The sequence below is a fragment of the Sinocyclocheilus anshuiensis genome, unplaced genomic scaffold (assembly GCF_001515605.1).
Source record: "Sinocyclocheilus anshuiensis isolate Anshui unplaced genomic scaffold, SAMN03320099.WGS_v1.1 scaffold1538, whole genome shotgun sequence".
NCBI classification, from domain to species: Eukaryota; Metazoa; Chordata; class Actinopteri; order Cypriniformes; family Cyprinidae; genus Sinocyclocheilus; species Sinocyclocheilus anshuiensis.
Genome location: NW_015547762.1, coordinates 170566 through 188847, shown reverse-complemented (window position 1 = coordinate 188847; position 18282 = coordinate 170566). Strand labels below are relative to the sequence as shown.

The 18282-nt window shown below is 36.5% G+C and overlaps 1 protein-coding gene across 1 annotated transcript; it reads left to right on the top strand.

Moving 5' to 3' along the window:
* Positions 1-12368: 12368 nt before the first annotated feature.
* On the top strand, positions 12369-14702 carry LOC107704516 (forkhead box protein D3-like). Its single transcript, XM_016507451.1, has one exon. The coding sequence runs from the start codon at positions 13333-13335 to the stop codon at positions 14452-14454; it is 1122 nt and encodes a 373-aa protein (XP_016362937.1). The 5' UTR covers positions 12369-13332; the 3' UTR covers positions 14455-14702.
* The last annotated feature ends 3580 nt before the right edge of the window (positions 14703-18282 follow it).

Sequence of the window (18282 nt, the reverse complement as noted above, 5' to 3'; positions counted from 1 at the left end):
CAATCTTCTGAAGGAAGACTTTGTTATCTTTAATGAAATGTCAGCAATCTTGAAATGAAACAAATGCATTAAGAAAGAATTAGATTGATATATAGACTCAAAACAAACAGAGACTGAAAATATCAAAGCTCATCTAAATCTCTTCATGACTATGTAAGGTGAGCTTCAATACTTTTTGTTCTGTAATGCCTGTAAAAAATAAATGCAATAATAATTGTATTTGTTTTTGTTTATGGTAGACTGAAAATGTATATCCAGTCTACCAGAAATAATGATTATATAATAATAAATAATAATAATTATTATTATTATTATTACTACTACTACTACTACCATTACTACTACAAATAATAATAATAACAAAATTATTATTATTATTATTGTTATTATTTATAATATTATTAATTTTACTTTTCTTCACCCATTGTCATTTTTTTTCTTCTTTTAAGCCTATGTATTAATTAGGGAGTTTTTTGTTGTTGTTGTTTTTACTGGAAAACAAGACAAACATAATTAGGAAATTTGCAGTAAAGAGTTTTGCCGGCTGTTTATAGCATGTAAACAGTCTTTTTTACTCTTTTATGGCAGCTATGAATGAAGAAACACAACTTCACACAATGCACCACAATGAAGTCATTAGAACAACAATATTCTACTAACGATTTCCTGATAAGCATAATTTACGAGAATTAACAGCAGCTCTGTAGGTGACAGAAAGCTCTATAGGTCTTTGTGAGATCACACACCACGCCACACTCACTCACTCACTCTCCTGCAGTCAATGACCCAGTGTGACGGTTCCAAGCAAGTTGCTCATCCTCACACATCCATGAACTGCATGCCACTGAACAATTAACATACAAATGACCTCAACTTAACACGTGATTAAGATTTCAAATGCCATCAAATGTTAAAGAACTACCAACTAAAGAATAAATAACCTTAATGGGGACCTATAACATGCTGTCTGTAATTTCCTTCCTGCACCACCTTGGTTAAAATGTCCAGAATTTAATTCCTCATCATGCAACATATCTTCTCAAGAGGGTTAGGCAGGACTGTAAGAACTTTTCATTAAATACAACCTATTAATACTGTCCCATACAGTGCATTAAAAGTCCAAAAAGCATAATGGAATTATATGGAAAAGTAATTAAACTTAGCATATGGAAAAGTACAGAAACTTATTTAAAACCTAAAAATGAAATGTATATAGCAACTAATTAAAGGCAGTATTTTAAACTAGCTATTTATTAAAATCGTCAGTGTATTTTTCACACTTGACCAACTGTTTAGATCCAAGAAGATATGCATTCCTCAAAGCACAATATAAAGAGTCTGAGGAGTTTGCTGTTTGCTGCCAATCATGGCAAACGGTTGTCATATAAGCATGACATGGATGACATAACTGGTCTCTTTTCATTTAGACTTGATAAACACCAGCTCACAGGCACAAGAGTCGCCTGTTTATGTGAGTAAGTGATGACTGTTCAGTTTGGTGGATGGATAATGACCACAACCACTAACAGAACATGTAGTGATTCATTTTCTGGGAAATAAATCTCAAGTCAGTAATGAAAAAAAGCACCATCTTTTTTTTTAATTATTATTATCACAAATACAGTCAAAATTATATGATATATAGTAATATTGTTAAATCAATATTTTTAGAATTTAAAATAAATATTCTAATATTTCATTATATATATTTTTTATTTTAATATATTTTTATTATCTTTTTTTTATATATATATTTTCAGCATCCATTACTCTAGTCTTCAGTGTCACATGATCCTTCAGAAATCATTCTAAATATACTGATTTCTTATCACAGCAGAACATTGTTTGTATCTTCTTAATGAAGTGTGGAAACTGTGTCTTTTACATGATTCTTTGATTAGCAGAAAGTTAGAAATAAAGCATTTGGTTGAAATAAAAATCTTTTGTAACATTATTAATGTTACTGTTCTTTTTGTTCAATTTAACACATCCTTACTGAAGAAAAATATATTTTTTTCAAAGTGATCCCACTCCCAAACTGTTCAATGATAAAAAAAACTGCTCAAATGTCAAATTCATCCCATAAATACTGTTTCTCTGATTACACAGTTTATTTCCTTCTCTTTTAATTTATCGTTTCCTCCTTCTCTTTAGGCTGGCTACAAGGGTCAAGTCAAGACAGGGTGAAAGAAAAGATCACCCTTCCCATCATTTATTTTGATCTTTCTCAGATGTCACACACAACAGCTTCTCGAGAAGTAGCTACATGGATCAATATCTATTTAGTGACCTAACCCCTGTGTATGTGTATGTCAAAGCAGGCAATCTAAAGCTGTTTGAAGTATTTCATCTGGCACAGTCCTGCCCCCTGACCTGTCCAAAACACGGACCTCTCCGTCCTAAAGGCATGCTGCTCTCCAGCAATAAACAAGGCTGGGAAGTTGTTGCACACTTGTCACAATGTTGGTGGCAACAGACCCCCTCTGAAACGTCTGCCTCTTTTTCTACCAGGCTCTCGCTTGCTCTCCATCCCTGCTTTTCAGAAAGCAACAGTAACTCTGGGCCATAGAAATACGACTTACGAAATAAAGGTGGTCCAGTGGCCCAACTTGCCCCATGTTAGGGGTACGTTGAGCCATATCAACTAGATATAGTTACGTGAAGTAAAAACATGCATGTAATAAATTAATATTATCGTATAAAATACATTTTGAAACTATGTTTCCAGTTTCAAATATTTTTGTCATATTGACCTACATTCATATTTTCTTAAATATGTCCATAAAACAATCCGAAAGGGGTTAAATATTCAGAAATTTGTAATGCTTGTAATTTTGGTGAAGTAAATAGAATCAGGCACATGTTTGTGGAGTGACCAAGGAGGTTTCGAAGAACAAAAATTGCTCATTTTGCTTCTTTTTGGACCACTTTATTGGATAGTTAGAATAGAGAGAAAACAGAAAATGGGCAGACAAAGAGGGAATTGAATGAAAACATGTCGCAGGTCAGACTCAAAGCTTCACAATGCTCTAACCACTGCATCACAGCTCCCACAATATTATTCATATTCATTATGAATGTACAAATGTCAATAAGTTCTATAAATATAAGGGAAAAAAATTCTGCCTCAGTCTGACATCTGGCAAGTTGACTAAGCTGTTCTTTGTACATAGACAAAATTCCAAGCATTGAATTAAATATATATATTTTTTTAAATAATATCATTAAAATTTCAGTATACAGTTTCACCGGTGATCAATGCTGAGACACAAAAACAAAGGAAAAACATAACGACAAATACGTAATACCTCCACTGGGTTTATTGCTCTGACAGGCTAAGGTCTGAAAGAGTAAATAAGCAGACATCTACGCCAATCTTTCATTCAGCCGGCAGTCATCCATCCAGTGTGCACCTCTTAATCTGGTCCTGCTAGCACTGAGGAAACAAAGACCTTCACCAGATAAAACAAATGATCCCACTAGGAATGGGAAACAACTCACAGTCATCAGTTCCACTCTTAACACAAGTCAGCTTTACAATCATTGTGTGATTGAGCCATGTGTGTCCACACAAAAAAAATCACACCACAAAACAGAGGTATGGAATTGTACCTATGTTGTAAGACCACAAAGTAGTACGCAATTTAAAATCTGCCATCTCTGCTCATGGGACCACAAAAAACTTCTAAATGCCATGTGACTAATTATTTTGTCATTTCAGGAAATTGTATCTGAAAGACTGATGGCATCAGAAGAACATACACGGTCCACTTTTTGCCCCAAAAGGTTCACTAGAAACTATCCTTCTTCTAAAAAAGTGGGCATTGATAAAACATACTACACTATAACACAATATTAAGTTGCTTGTTAAATGTGCAATGTGTACAATGAAACAGAAGTAGCAACGTTTTCTGTCATTTGAATTACAGAATAATGTAGGTTGGGGATTTGATTATGTGCATTGGTTGTTCACTGGATTTTGAGATAAGGGGGTTGCACTCAAAAAATGGAGTCAGATGAACACAAGCTGGCAAAGGGTGAGGTTTAAGTGGACTAAACCAGAAAGTTTCACCAGAAAGACACTTGTGATGGTTGCACCGGATACATAAATACATGGATAAATAACAATAAGATCAACAAGCAATAGAACGTGAATTTTTATTTTATGCTGACTTTAAATGGTCATCAAGACACTTTTTGTTGCAATGGATGATATGGAAATAATCTTCGACTTATGTATTATGAGAAAATATGCCAGAATTTGGTTTAGTGGATGTGGGTTTTTTGGCAACTGATATAGCATGTTGAATGAGTGTGCACACTTTTCAAGAGAACTACTCATGTAAAACAATGGCATTCAGTAAAATGTATGATTATGCAAAGTATAATGTATGTGTAATCAGAAATTTCATTCACCATTTCTGAATACACTACATACAAGGCCTTGATGGATAAATCTAGTCGCTTCAGTATTTTTACAAATGTGACAGTGAACTAAATAGAATACCTCTTCTCTATATCTACTCATGCATACTTGTCTGATTATATTTCATGCTTTTATTTATGTTTCTCATTTAGCATGTGTGTAGTCAAAATTCATCATACTTAAAATAACGCATAGACTTCTCAAATATAAACCAATTTAAATGCCTACAGTTATCCAAGATGCTGTGTTTTGGATATTTGCTGCCCAGAAGCTTGGCTTGTCATTTGTGGTAGTGACCTCTGTAACTTGTTCCCCTGATCTCATCCTAATTTTAATGTGAAACTAGAGCTCTATGTCAGCCCCATGTGAGGGTGAGTAAGGGGCCTGGAAATATCAAGCAAAGGGGTGTGGCCGCCTTCCATGGAGGAACACAAACATCGCTGACAGACCTGATGGTTCTGTAATGAATATATTCAAAGTGTAACATAGAGAGTATTCCAACTGCAGGACCGTGCCAAAAAGCCACATCAAAAGCCACAGCACCTCATGAAATTTTACAAGCAAATATATAAACAAGTTTTATTATTTAAAAGAATCACCAGTCCTGCATTAAACACTTTGAATGACACTGTCTTCATGGCCACGTTTACACTTTTTTTGAGCTGTGGAACATTCTACTTCAAAACAGAAGCTACTGTAGGACACATTCTTACACGCTTATCCAAATAAAAAAGTAGGTGCTGAACCTATGAATAACATTAAATATAGCTACAAGCAAACTGCGAAACATCTCAGTGTTAAATCTAACTGGTGATAGAGTTTAGTGAGAAGAAATGACACCTCTGTTGTTGTGTTTCACTCTGTTTGCACTCTGCTATTGACCTTGTGACTCTGTGATGTGCACAATAAACAAGTGTGCAATATTTCCTTTATTCACAGTGTTAAATGTTCTAATACATTTTTGGTCAATTATTCTATGGCATGTAGAGTCACCACGTCAAAGTAGTTTTTTTTTTAATTAATAGAAAATATTTACATGCATTTCAGAAACAACATACGTTTGATGTTGAAATTGAATTGATCAGTCTAAATCTAAGAGCATAAAGAGTTTATGAGGTCACAAGGATGCATGAAGCATGCATGAAGTGCCAAGAAAAAAGTGAACATCCGGCACATATATCAAGAAAAGGCCATTTAGACATAACTGCATCCATTCTACACTTAAGTATGACAACATAGCACAACCATACCACCCCTTTTTCTAAATTAAGTGGAACAAAACAGCATGACATAGCCAACAAAGCCCGAAATATATGTAACTTCCTCAATGCTATGCTTCACTAGCTTTCTTTGTGTGAGATGTGTGTCCATACTATATGGCCCAGTGAGGAATTTAGCTGAGCGCTAAATGAAGTGACTTATGCCAGGCTAATTTAATATGTGGTTTTCACAGACTAAAGAAGCCCGAAATATATGTAACTTCCTCAATGCTATGCTTCACTAGCTTTCTTTGTGTGAGATGTGTGTCCATACTATATGGCCCAGTGAGGAATTTAGCTGAGAGCTAAATGAAGTGACTTATGCCAGGCTAATTTAATATGTGGTTTTCACAGACTAAATTGGTGGTAGAAGGGGGGAGCTATGTTGTTGCCCCAAGGCAGGATGATAAAGAAGAGCAACACTGAGGGAAGAAAGCTAAAAGCTTTGCATGGCAAAAATTAAACCTGCTAAATATCTTTTTTTAATGGAGCTTGCACATATATGTTCGTAACATACCTGTGATATACATCAACATGATATAAAGAAGAAGCTCAATAGGACACCTAACAGATTTCAAAATAGTACTGAAATTCTATTATGGGACACAAATAATGATTTAGTTGAAAAGTAAACTCTGTACTCTCCATCAGTTCTTATACATCCCAAGCAGGCAGAAAAGCCCACTTACCTGTGGGTGAAATAGAAAAGTGATGATTCTATAAAAAAAAACAAGCACACACAAGAAACTACTGTGGAAATAAATACACACAGAAAACAAAAAATGGTATTGTGGTTCCCTAAACCCTCAATTTATTTATCTGTGCATGTATTGATCTGCCTTTTTGGGCCTTTCATAAAGATCAAGGCATCAGGGCGGTGAATCCTGGGTGCTGACACCGGCACACAATTACTGCAGGCCTCACTGATTGCATTTACCAGATTAAGCACTTTGTAAACATTTGATAACATTCAAAGAAGGGGATCGGTTGTCCCAAATAGAATTACTCGCAGATGCAAGTCATCTGACAGGAATAGTTCTAATTTCTAGTATAGATTGTTTTCATGCAGAATTCTAACATGATAATCAAATCTGCTGTTCTGAGCCCCTTCTCAAGTCAAGTCACATGGTCCCATTAGTCATTTAGCAAGTCCTTTGCTGGGCTATTGAGAGCCGCGGGATTCTAGGGCAAGGTTCCTGACTGCCAAATGGCAATTTGCCACAGCGCTTTGATGATTTTATTATGTGTTTAAATAATTCCAAATAGCCCGATTCCCAACAAGTTCCTGCACTTAACAGAAGACCACTCAACTGGGAACAACATGAAAAACACCAAGCACATGGCCATTAGCAGCCATTCACAAAGTTACACCAGATTTTTATACTGCGGTTAAAGAGTGAAGCAAAGTTTGCTTTGAGAAACGAGTGTTTACAAGGAATATGTGCAGCAATGTAGGATAATACAAGAATCATGCACCAATATTTTTCTGTTGTTTTGTCAAGCTAGAAAGACTACTAAATGCAGACCTACAAATCTATATCTTTCATTCAGCAGTTTCTACATTGTTTTAGATCCTTTTTTGTTCTCATTTCCCATTTTGACAAACAGATGGCACATAACAGTGAATCAGTCCAGTGTTGTATTTTATTTATTTAAATCAAAGCCATTAAAACTGTGGTTATACAAATGATAATCAATCAGCCAAAAATAAATAAATAAATAAAAAACATGGTTACTACATTTTTACTATATTAAAACCATGGTTAATTTCCATAATGGTACATGATCTAATATGATCCAGACCTCATGACTTTTGAATCATATATTACCAATAATTGTCTAAAATCCTATTGTTCTACAACTATCAGATAAATAGCTGTCAGCAAAAAAACAAAAACAAAACAGACATTTGTAGTTTACACAGCACATTGGTTCTATATTCTTTGTTGATCTTTATAATATGCAATTGTAAATGGCTGAATGGCTTACAGTGTATCAAAAAGTAATATCATACCCACAAGATCATTAGCAGTAGCACTGTCTTATGGATGACAGTTTCCCTGTAAATGCATCAACAGCTCTTGTATAGCATTCGCTATGAAAATTATAAAGTGGCTGTTGTGGTGTCGATTGACTGTATGGAGAACCTTTCTGTTAATCTTTGTTTAATACCTTTCGTTGAATCAAATATTTCTACGACAACAATGTAATATTCTAAAAGGCTATTGTTGGTTATGAGAATTACATGAATGAATTATGTAGGCTATAGCACGCTGAGAAAACGTCGACACATCTTCAAACATTACGTGTAATATTTAGAAATAAATGTCTAAAAACTATTTCAGGGGCAATAAATAAATAAATACATGAACAGTAGTCTACATATGAAAAACTTGAACAGTAGACCCTACGTGAACGCAGACCCTTTGCAAGGCAGTCATAATTGCATTCGCAGGGGACTTGTGATCTTTTTAATTATTCTGCTCTTCATTTCTGTCCCACCATTCAAAATGCTCGAAACCCCATCTTTATAACCCCAGAAGGCTATAAATTATCTAACTTTGAGATGAGGGCGACAAGCAGATCTCTTTCATTTGCTGGCAAGAGATGTGCAGGGGATAATTGAATGGACCGTTCTCTGGCGAGAAAAAAGAAAGTACACTTGTTATCTTGTGAACTCTCAACATATAAGATAGGAATCTAGTGAATGTCAGCATGAAAGATGGAATTAACAAGAGATCTTTTTATTGTTCTGGAAGGTCATTAGGCTGCCAATTGGGTAATTATGGAAATGTTCTGAATGTTTTCCCCCTTCCGTTATAGGATTTGAGACCCTTCAATCAGCTCATCTCGTGGGAAAGTTCAGCCATAACTGCAAGTGTACCAGCAAAATCAAATTAGCCAAAGATATTTCATTAGTATTTATAGCCGGAGGCATTTGTTGAAGAGAGAAGTTGTGAGACTCAAATGGAAGAATTATTAGCTAATGACAAGGGCCATAGCCCACCTAAGACATACACTTGAATAGACTTAATGAATTGAAGCCATTGATTGCATCGACTCTGGACGTTTTATTCGTGTTGGAAACACAGTATTCAGTGAACATCATAACAACGCTGCGGTTTGCAGCTAACTCATCTCAATAATTTATCATGATACAATTCATGATGTCATCAAAATCTGTATATTGGAGGAACATAAGGAAGACATTCGTTTTTTAGGTTAAAGAAATCGATCAAAATGAATATGAATACATTTATAAATGAATAAATTGAAATATGAATAAATGATTTTAAAAAATCTCAAATGGAAAACATAAGTTTGACTGAAAATAAAAGTAAAGTCAAACTGATGGAAAAGTGACAACTTGCAGTGATGAGTTCATCGCACTTTTTATTTTACTTTGAATGGAATTGCTAACACTCAAGTAGAAATAACAGAAATTGCGGCCGCTTACAATAGAACCAGATCTGTTGATACTGGCCTAATGGTAAACTATTCTTTTACAGTGTGCCAAATTTATGATGTGAGAATTTGATTTTACTACAAATAGAAAAGGGAATAGGAAATGACTACAGCGATAACATGTAACTTCAGTATAGCCAATCATAGCGAATTACTCACGCGAGATTATAGGAGTACGGAGATCCCCATAGTTAACAATGTGTCTTGGAAGAGTCCCATGTGACACCACACTCAATAACTGAGCCATTTCACGTGGTGGCGGTGATTTTCTCAACCGCAGATTCTGACTGAATAACAAGCATTAAGGTAATTAGCTCTAAAGTTACGATGGGTAAAGTGACTGAAGCATCACTAGTAAATCTAACTGATTGAGATCAGGGGTTAGGAAGATATATTTAACACGTACAACAAATAAATTATAATAAATATTTTATCAAAGATCACATATAGATTACCTATAGCCTAGTGCAGACACAATCTTCTTATTTAATACCCCCCTACAAGGGCAAGCTTTTTTTGTCTTTTAAATGACGATTAAACTAATTATAATAAATAGGCTGGGCCTAATGAAAAGTTAAGTCAGTTGACTTAAAACCACACCAGATTTCATGTTAATAGGCCTTATATCTATTCAACATAAAAAATAGCATAATTGTATCCAATGGCAACTGGTCATATTAAAGGTGTAAATTTAACATGTGTATGTTCCTCTCGGTGAGAGCAGAATGTAGGCTACAAGAAAGTATACAAATAGACGTAAAAAAGAGGGATGCTGGATGAACCTGCGTTACGCAGGATGTTCATACTAGTAAGTTTAGACAAAACCCAAATAACACCTTCTGGTCGTGCTAATGTGCTACTTCAGTCCTCATCTAAATAACAATGAAACGTACAAACCGAGTAACATCGCACATGCTTAACTAAGCGCATTGGCATGTTAATCTGGCTGAAGGCGGCATTTTTGCACCCATCCTCGACATCATGAACTAAATACAACTACATCAAACATAGAGCAATATTAAAAGAACATTTTGTAAAATGAACTAAAAATATATACTACGTTCATAAGGGTTTAGCAAAAATAAATAAAATTGGAATGCATATGCTTGATTATTATATGCTTCATAACAATCTAAAACGACAAACAAGCAGAAATGTAAGGTAATGGAGTTTTATAGCAGAGATTCACCGTACTGATTTAACAATTAACACCAGAATTCATTTAGGTTTGAGAAAATGAGTTAGGATTTTGTGGCAGTTACTTACGTGCAGCCAGTTTAATTCTACTTCCAGCTACAGAAAGAGGAAAAAAATCACAATCTTCAGGACAATAAAATAAGCATTATTCATTACACGATACATTTGAATTCATTAAGACATCTGATGGAACTCTGTATTTTGTGTGGAACAACATTTGTTCAGGAAATGTATTTAAATGAGAAAATTAAACATTTTACATCACAAATAATTCATACAACAGCTCTGTGTAAAATACAAACAGATTGTGAATATAAAATAATAACAATAATTCCATGTTCATTTTCAAAAGCATAGCCCTGATTGTTTTGACGCCCTCCTTTTTTATTCAGGGATGACAGCTTAAATCTCAGTTATTCGTTCATTATTTTTCGAACAGTGTTTTGATAACGTTGTCATTTACTATGTCAAAAGCATAGCCCTGATTGTTTTGACGCCCTCCTTTTTTATTCAGGGATGACAGCTTAAATCTGTTATTCGTTCATTATTTTTCGAACAGTGCTTTGATAACGTTGTCATTTACTATTTTGTATAGCCTATACCTACAGAATTATGTTATGTTCAACTGAATTTGCCGAGCATAACACTGATTTTCTGGTTTGGCCGTAATGGTAGGAGCCTGCAGGAAGATACTACAAAGGGGACTGTTAAAAATGAGCTGGATCATATTGTTTGACAGAAAGTTGCAGCTTGATAGAGTGGATTCTTCAAGAGGGTGAAAATGGTGAATTCAGAGAGAAAACGGAGATCCTGCCTTCTGGTGGGTATAGCCTTGGGGGATCACGGTGTCGACCGTAGAAAATCCAATTAAGGATTGCATTTAAATGAAAAGTCATTTTTTAACCAGAGTATGACGTGGACACTTCCCTTTCTAGATGAGAGGAACAGTTTTCCTGCAAATGACTCCTTTTTATTAAATCTGACATGCTGATAATGCGGAGTTGATGTAAAATAATTGGCACAATAACCGTAATTAAAAGCGCACTAACAAAGCCATTAATTTATTACAGTTGTACAAGCTTGCCCCCAACTGTGCTTACATAATAAAATGACTCGTTTTTACACGACCAGTTTTGCAAAAGATGAGACGCTTACAAAATACATTTGATTACAACGAAGTACAGAATCTTTATTTAGTTTATTATTATTACTCTTATAAAAATATACATTACACGTTAATGACCGAACAGTGTAGTTTGCTGTGCATACAAGCAGCATGTCAAATCAAACACCCAGTCTATCGATTTAGATAAAGTACGACTCAAGTACTGATAATAGACATTTTACAAAAAAAAATAAATAAATAAATAAAAAAACTTTAAAAAGGATTAAAAACAATATTGACAAGAATTATCCTATTTTTTTTATTTAATAAGATCTTGCAATGTCCTATTCATTAATGTATTAGGTAGCCTATCTATTTTATTTAAGCCCGTGCAGCATTAATATACCCTTCAAATGCGAAGCATCCTCCTAGTTCAAGTTCAGTTTCATCTGGGTTACATCCTTTCCTCTGCAGATCCCCTCTTCCCTGAATGGATACATTTCCCATTACGCCCTTCAATTTTCCCTTCTATCTCTTTTATTTCAGCGATTTAATTAGGCATAAATTCGATCCTGCTTTGCTATTTGTGAGCTATTTGCTTCTGACCTTGCTGGGTAATCACGTTCAGCCACTGTATCCGCACCGTCACATGATGCAGCCTTCATTTTCATTACAGCTGGGCAGATATCCCTACCTGTAGATCGATAAAACGTTATATTACGTGTGGTTAAATAAGAGATTAAACTAAACATGCGAACATTGTTTTATGTGTGCATCGGCAAAAACAATACAATCACATCAGTGTTTAATCTCTGAAATATTAGGCTACAAGAAACAAGAGCATCCAAGTACAAACCACAAGTAAAACGGTATTAAACCTTGCAGTTCCCATGAAGCGCGCAGAGTAGCGTTTTCTCACACGATCCAGGAAATGTTAAAAGAGTTTACATATTCCCTCTCCGCTTTCTTTTTCTTGGGAATATCCCACATGCGTCGCTCACCTGTGCGCGTGTGAATGGCTCCTATGCATTTACCCGCGCGCTCATTTCCTACTTAATTCATATGTTAACACGAGCAATGATGCGGGTCGTTAGCACCTCTACAAAGATCTTTATTTAGAGATTTCCATTGTTTTTGTACTTATTTCACACGTAACAAAATCAGCGCTGCTACGTCTGCAGAAACACTCAAGTGTAAGTCGTTTTTCCCCCAAACTGAATTCTACTAAAGAATTTTATTATAAAGTACAGTAGGCTATTTAAAACTCTTCGCTTAATCATGCAGTATTCGAGCACACAATAAATGACAAGAGATTCCATTAACTTAGCTGTAGACGTTTTCGTTCAGCAGCTTTCAATATAATTGGCCTAAGAAAAGTTAAGTTTGCGTTTAGCGCGGGCGAATGAATGCACGTCAGCTCTGGAGATGATTTCAGTCACGCAGGCCGATTTTCTCCCTTCCGCCACCGCTAAATGGTCTATGACGGACGAACAGAGGCGACGTTACTGTTGTTCCCTTTGTTGACAAATCCATGAAACAACTTCAGCTCGGCGGTATAACAGCGCGACCTCTGACGTCGGAGGGTCACGTGACGCGGCTGATAGTATATCTTTAAGTGAAAAGTAATCTATCAGACAGTCCTTAAAGCCTTCTTTTCAAAGCACGTGTCATCTTGACTCCTCGGTCCAAAACCAGGCTTAAGTTTCGAGGAAATACAGCGGAAAGGAGACAAGGTGTAAAGAAGCCTTTGGACTGGAGAAATATTTTCTAAAGTTGAAGTTTTCCTGGCAGGCCGGGACTGACCTGCATTTATAGCCGGTCGTCATCTGATCTGACCGCTGCTCTTACCTTGGTTTGCTCCAGCAGTAAAGTGAGCGGTGATGACCCTGTCTGGAGGCACCAGTGCCAGCAACATGTCCGGTCAGACCGTGCTCACAGCTGACGATGTTGATATCGACGTGGTCGGGGAGGGCGACGAGGGGATGGAGCGGGACAGTGACTGCGAGAGCCGGTGCATGCAGGACCGGAGAGATGAGGTGGATGAGATCGAGGTGAAGGAGCGCAGCGACAGTCCATGCGAGAGCGCCGGCGAGGGAGAGTCCAGGGGGGGTGCTCAGGAGAGCTCCACCGGTCCCATGCAAAGCAAGTCCAAGAACAGCCTGGTGAAGCCGCCCTACTCCTACATCGCCCTCATCACCATGTCCATCCTCCAGAGCCCGCAGAAAAAGTTGACTCTCAGCGGAATCTGCGAGTTCATCAGCAACCGCTTCCCTTACTACCGAGAGAAGTTCCCGGCCTGGCAAAACTCCATTCGCCATAACTTGTCCCTCAACGACTGCTTCATCAAGATCCCACGGGAACCGGGCAACCCGGGCAAAGGCAACTACTGGACCCTCGACCCCCAGTCGGAAGATATGTTCGACAACGGCAGCTTTCTGAGGAGGAGGAAACGCTTCAAGAGACACCAGCCAGACATTCTCAGGGAGCAGACCGCCCTCATGATGCAGAGTTTTGGGGCGTACAGTATTGGGAATCCCTACGGACGCCACTACGGATTTCACCCGGCCGCTTACTCGCACCCTGCAGCCGCTCTGCAGTACCCGTACATTCCCCCGGTGGGTCCGATGCTCCCTCCGGCGGTGCCTCTCTTGCCCTCCGCAGAACTGAACAGAAAAGCATTTAACTCTCAACTAAGTCCAAGTCTCCAGTTACAACTGAACAGCCTGAGCACCGCGTCAATCATCAAATCCGAGCCGTCCAGTCGACCATCGTTCAGCATAGAAAATATTATCGGGGTCTCCAGCAGCTCCACGAGCGCACAGACTTTCCTGCGGCCGCCCGTGACGGTGCAGTCCGCCTTACTGAGCGCACAGTCTCTGTCCTCCTTAACCCGGACATCAGCTGCCATCACGCCAATTCTCAGCGTCCCGTCAAATATCATCTCCGGACAATTTTTACCGACAGCGTCCACAGCAGCGATATCTAAATGGCCTTCTCAATGATAATCAAACTATTTTTAGACATATATTTTAAAGACGATACAGCACGAACTATAGGCAGCACTGGACAATTCGTCCGCCCCAATGTAGCCGTGTAAAGACTTTTGAGAAAAAAATGAAAATTCATAATCAAAAAGGAATGCTTTCAGTACAGGTAATGTTTGTAAATATTTGTACAAATAAATTAATTTACATGTTTTTCTTTCCTATTTCATTTCGTTGTTTAAACTTATAGCTGAGTGAGCCTTATTTTCCCGTAATATTTTGTTTTCATTCTGAAAGAAGTGATTTCAAGAAAAATGTTTTTTTTTCTTTGTTTTCCAATATGAAATATTAAACTGTTCTTATTGAAAGACGGAAGAAGTATGTTTATTAAATTTAAATATATGTATTCTATGTAGCTATATTGTGTTGTAAATCAACTTCATTTGTTAATAAATATGAAAACAATCCAATGCATCTCAGGCACAACTGACTTTATTAAATCAACAGACGATTTCTAAAATTACAGGAATGTAACCGATAAATAATGTATAAATTACAGGTGTACGTAGTATTACTTATATTGTTTAAGTAGCATATGCGATTACATGTAGCATTTTAATTTTCATCAACAGAATACATTTTAAAGAATATATTTTCAGTTATGAGTGTTATATGAAAACATAAACGATACCCCTTGATTATATTTTTAAATTTGCGATTAAGTAATTTTGGAATGGTGTATTATTTCAGCGGTCCTTTTTAAAATTAATAATATATTTTAATTCAAATAATATATAAAAAAAAACATTGTACATAAAAAAATAATTATTTTATCTTATTGTGAATACAACTATAGGCAATAATTTCAACGGATCAGCATCTGTTTCAAGCTGAAAACAACCATCACAAACTGTTTCAGTCAGCCGTCCTTAAACTTTGCATTAAAGACAACCTTCTACAGAAATAATATAGCCTACTAACAATTACTACGATCAGATTATTAATTATAAATTAAACTAAGCTTACTTAATCCCACCCTTTCGACAATGTAGGTTACAAAAAATATCAACATTCTTTCCAAATAAAAAGGTCAATAGCCGTCGAGAAGCTGCCGTATTCATTTACAAGTAAAAATGAAGTGCGACCTAAAAATGTTTGGGATGTTGTTCTTATTAAAGCAACACTCTTTCACAGTTGTGTCTAGCTAATCAGTTCTACTCAAACAGCAAATGGTAGATGGTGTGGCGCACAAGAGTTAGGGCTATATTTAAGTGATACCCATGGGAAAAGAAAAGGAGTCGCTTCTTGAATTCACTTTCAGGCTAAAGACGCTGCTGAGACTGACCTTCTGAAAGCCACCAACAGGGCCTTCCACAACTGTCTCCGTATTCCTTAAAATGGGATAAATGGTTGTAAGCACATTGTTCTGATGCCTTCTACTTCGACAGCATATTCAGTCATTTATTGCTGCATTTCGCTGTTAAAAATAAAGCCTTATTCAAATTAGCCCAAATTAGGTCGTTGCTGGTGTGTTTTTCTCTCAATGGTTATGCTATTTAGTACTAACGGATTTGTAATCGCGCTCATAGGCCTACTATTAAAAAGGTATGTAAAAGCTATCCCAGCTTCAGATTGATCTATAATGTATTTAGCACGTTTTTACCGAATATTTTGGAATATTTACCGCATGTTGGCTTAATAAAACATTTTTAAAGCACAGCATCCGACAAGACGTTTATAAAAAATACACCGCAGATGATTAAGAAAATAAATCCGTTGTCACTCAGGCCTATACAAAAACTAAAACATATGATCGCCTCATTCTATAGCCTACTGCACATCATGATGATGATGATGATGATGATGATGTCTTAAGTGTATCACTAGATGGCGTTTACAGGAATAAATTACATAAATGAAACGACTGCTTTTGCTAATGGGTGCCAAATTCCGATGCTTCTACAGTAACCGTGGTCCTATATCTCAAAAATAAACGTATTTCTTTGCATCTGTCGCGAGGATAATGAACGCGCACGTGGAGCTGTTATAGATGCTATTTGTTTTGGACTAGAGATACTGTGAAATAGTTTAGATTCAACGGGTTTTAATGAGGGATCTATTTCTAGGACGACTGGCGGGAAAGAGTTGACTCTTTAACGAGTGCAAGGTTATAACACATCCTGCTTTTTGCCTAGTCGCGAGCCTTGGATAGGCCTCTTTGCTATTATAGAACAAAAATAACAATAAAAGAGACGTTATACAGATTTAATAATTATGAACATCAGTGATCATTTAACGGTTTTTCAATAAGAACAGTCATGCCGTTTGGAGTTTCAGCAACAGTATCTGGAGAATATTGCTTGGCTACCATCAAGGCTGTTTATCCATTTACGCGTAACATTTAACAGACCTAAAACGTTAAACAACAACTGTTTTGGAAACTTTCTACTTTTCTTGGCGTGTGAAATACAAAGGAAAACCCCTTGCTGAGCATTTTGAAAGTGACAAGTGGTCGGACGTATTTTGGGGTAAACTAAACAACGCTTTGACCTTTGTGGCTCCACCTGCTCTCCGCGCTACACAGGTGTAGAGTCTCCGTGTTCCCACCACCTAACCCAGTGCTTTACACTCATGTCTATGCCATGTTCATTTTTCTATATTAAATGTTACATTAATTTTTTATTTTTTTTCTAATTAGACATATTCTCTAATCTTAGATGGGCTTGGTTTCGCACAGCGAAATTCGGGACAGCTCCTCTCGAACCTTGTTTTGCAGCATTACTTTCCTCTTTGAAAATACCTTTCAAACAAATAAATGTCCAAATTTTGTAAGCAGAAAAAAATATTACTAGAACTGTAAATGTGAAAAACGAACGAACAAACAAATAAACAGATACATAACAGTTCATACTTAAAAAAAAGCACAATACATAAGCTACATGCAGGGCAATAAGGACCACTGACAAGCTCAGGTATCCTATCTCCTGGAGCATATCGCCAACAGTAAATGTGGATCCAGTGGTTATACTAAATACTTAAAAGGGTGCAAAGACGAAGCAGTAAATGACAAAGATGGCAAACAGGGACATTAACATGTCATTGAGCTGAATGTGACTAATAGGCTCCTTACTGTAATGAAAGTGTCATTGCAAATCAGCACTTGTTCATGGATATTATTTATAAATATTTGATGTCCCAACCACAAAGAAGCTGTCATATCCAGCAGCTCTTAAAATGAATGAAATGCTAACGATTACACCACTGCTCAGATAAAAGTTGAGGATCTCAAGTATGATTGTAAAGTGAGCAACAATTCAGAACTGACTTATGGACAGTGATGCAAATGCTCTCAGACCTAAATTTGACATCTAGAGGTCTATGACGTTACGATATGAGTAAATCAATTGGATTGATGGGATAATGTCATTTATAAAATGACACAAATAAATAAAAAAACGAACAAATTGCTTTTTCAATTAAATAAAGTTATATTGGCTGTTATTGTCTAATCTTACTTTCTTTTATGGAATTAAATAAAATCGTTAGGTTACCAAGGCAACAAACATAAGCTGAAGCAGGTGAGCATATTCTGAAATATTCCACAAATTACAAAAATTCCATTTAGTCGTTTGTGTTTCTTTAATCCGTTTTAAAGATAAACAAATGTCTTTGTAATGAAATTTTAAATGGTTCTAAAATAACTGTCATTTATCAATCAAAATAGTTCGTTATGGGATGCATATTTGCTTCATAGCCTATGCCCTTACTTTGACCAGCACTGATTTAGGCATTTTTGGGATAGAGTTGTACATAAACACATCAGCACACCCCCCCCCCCCCCCCTTC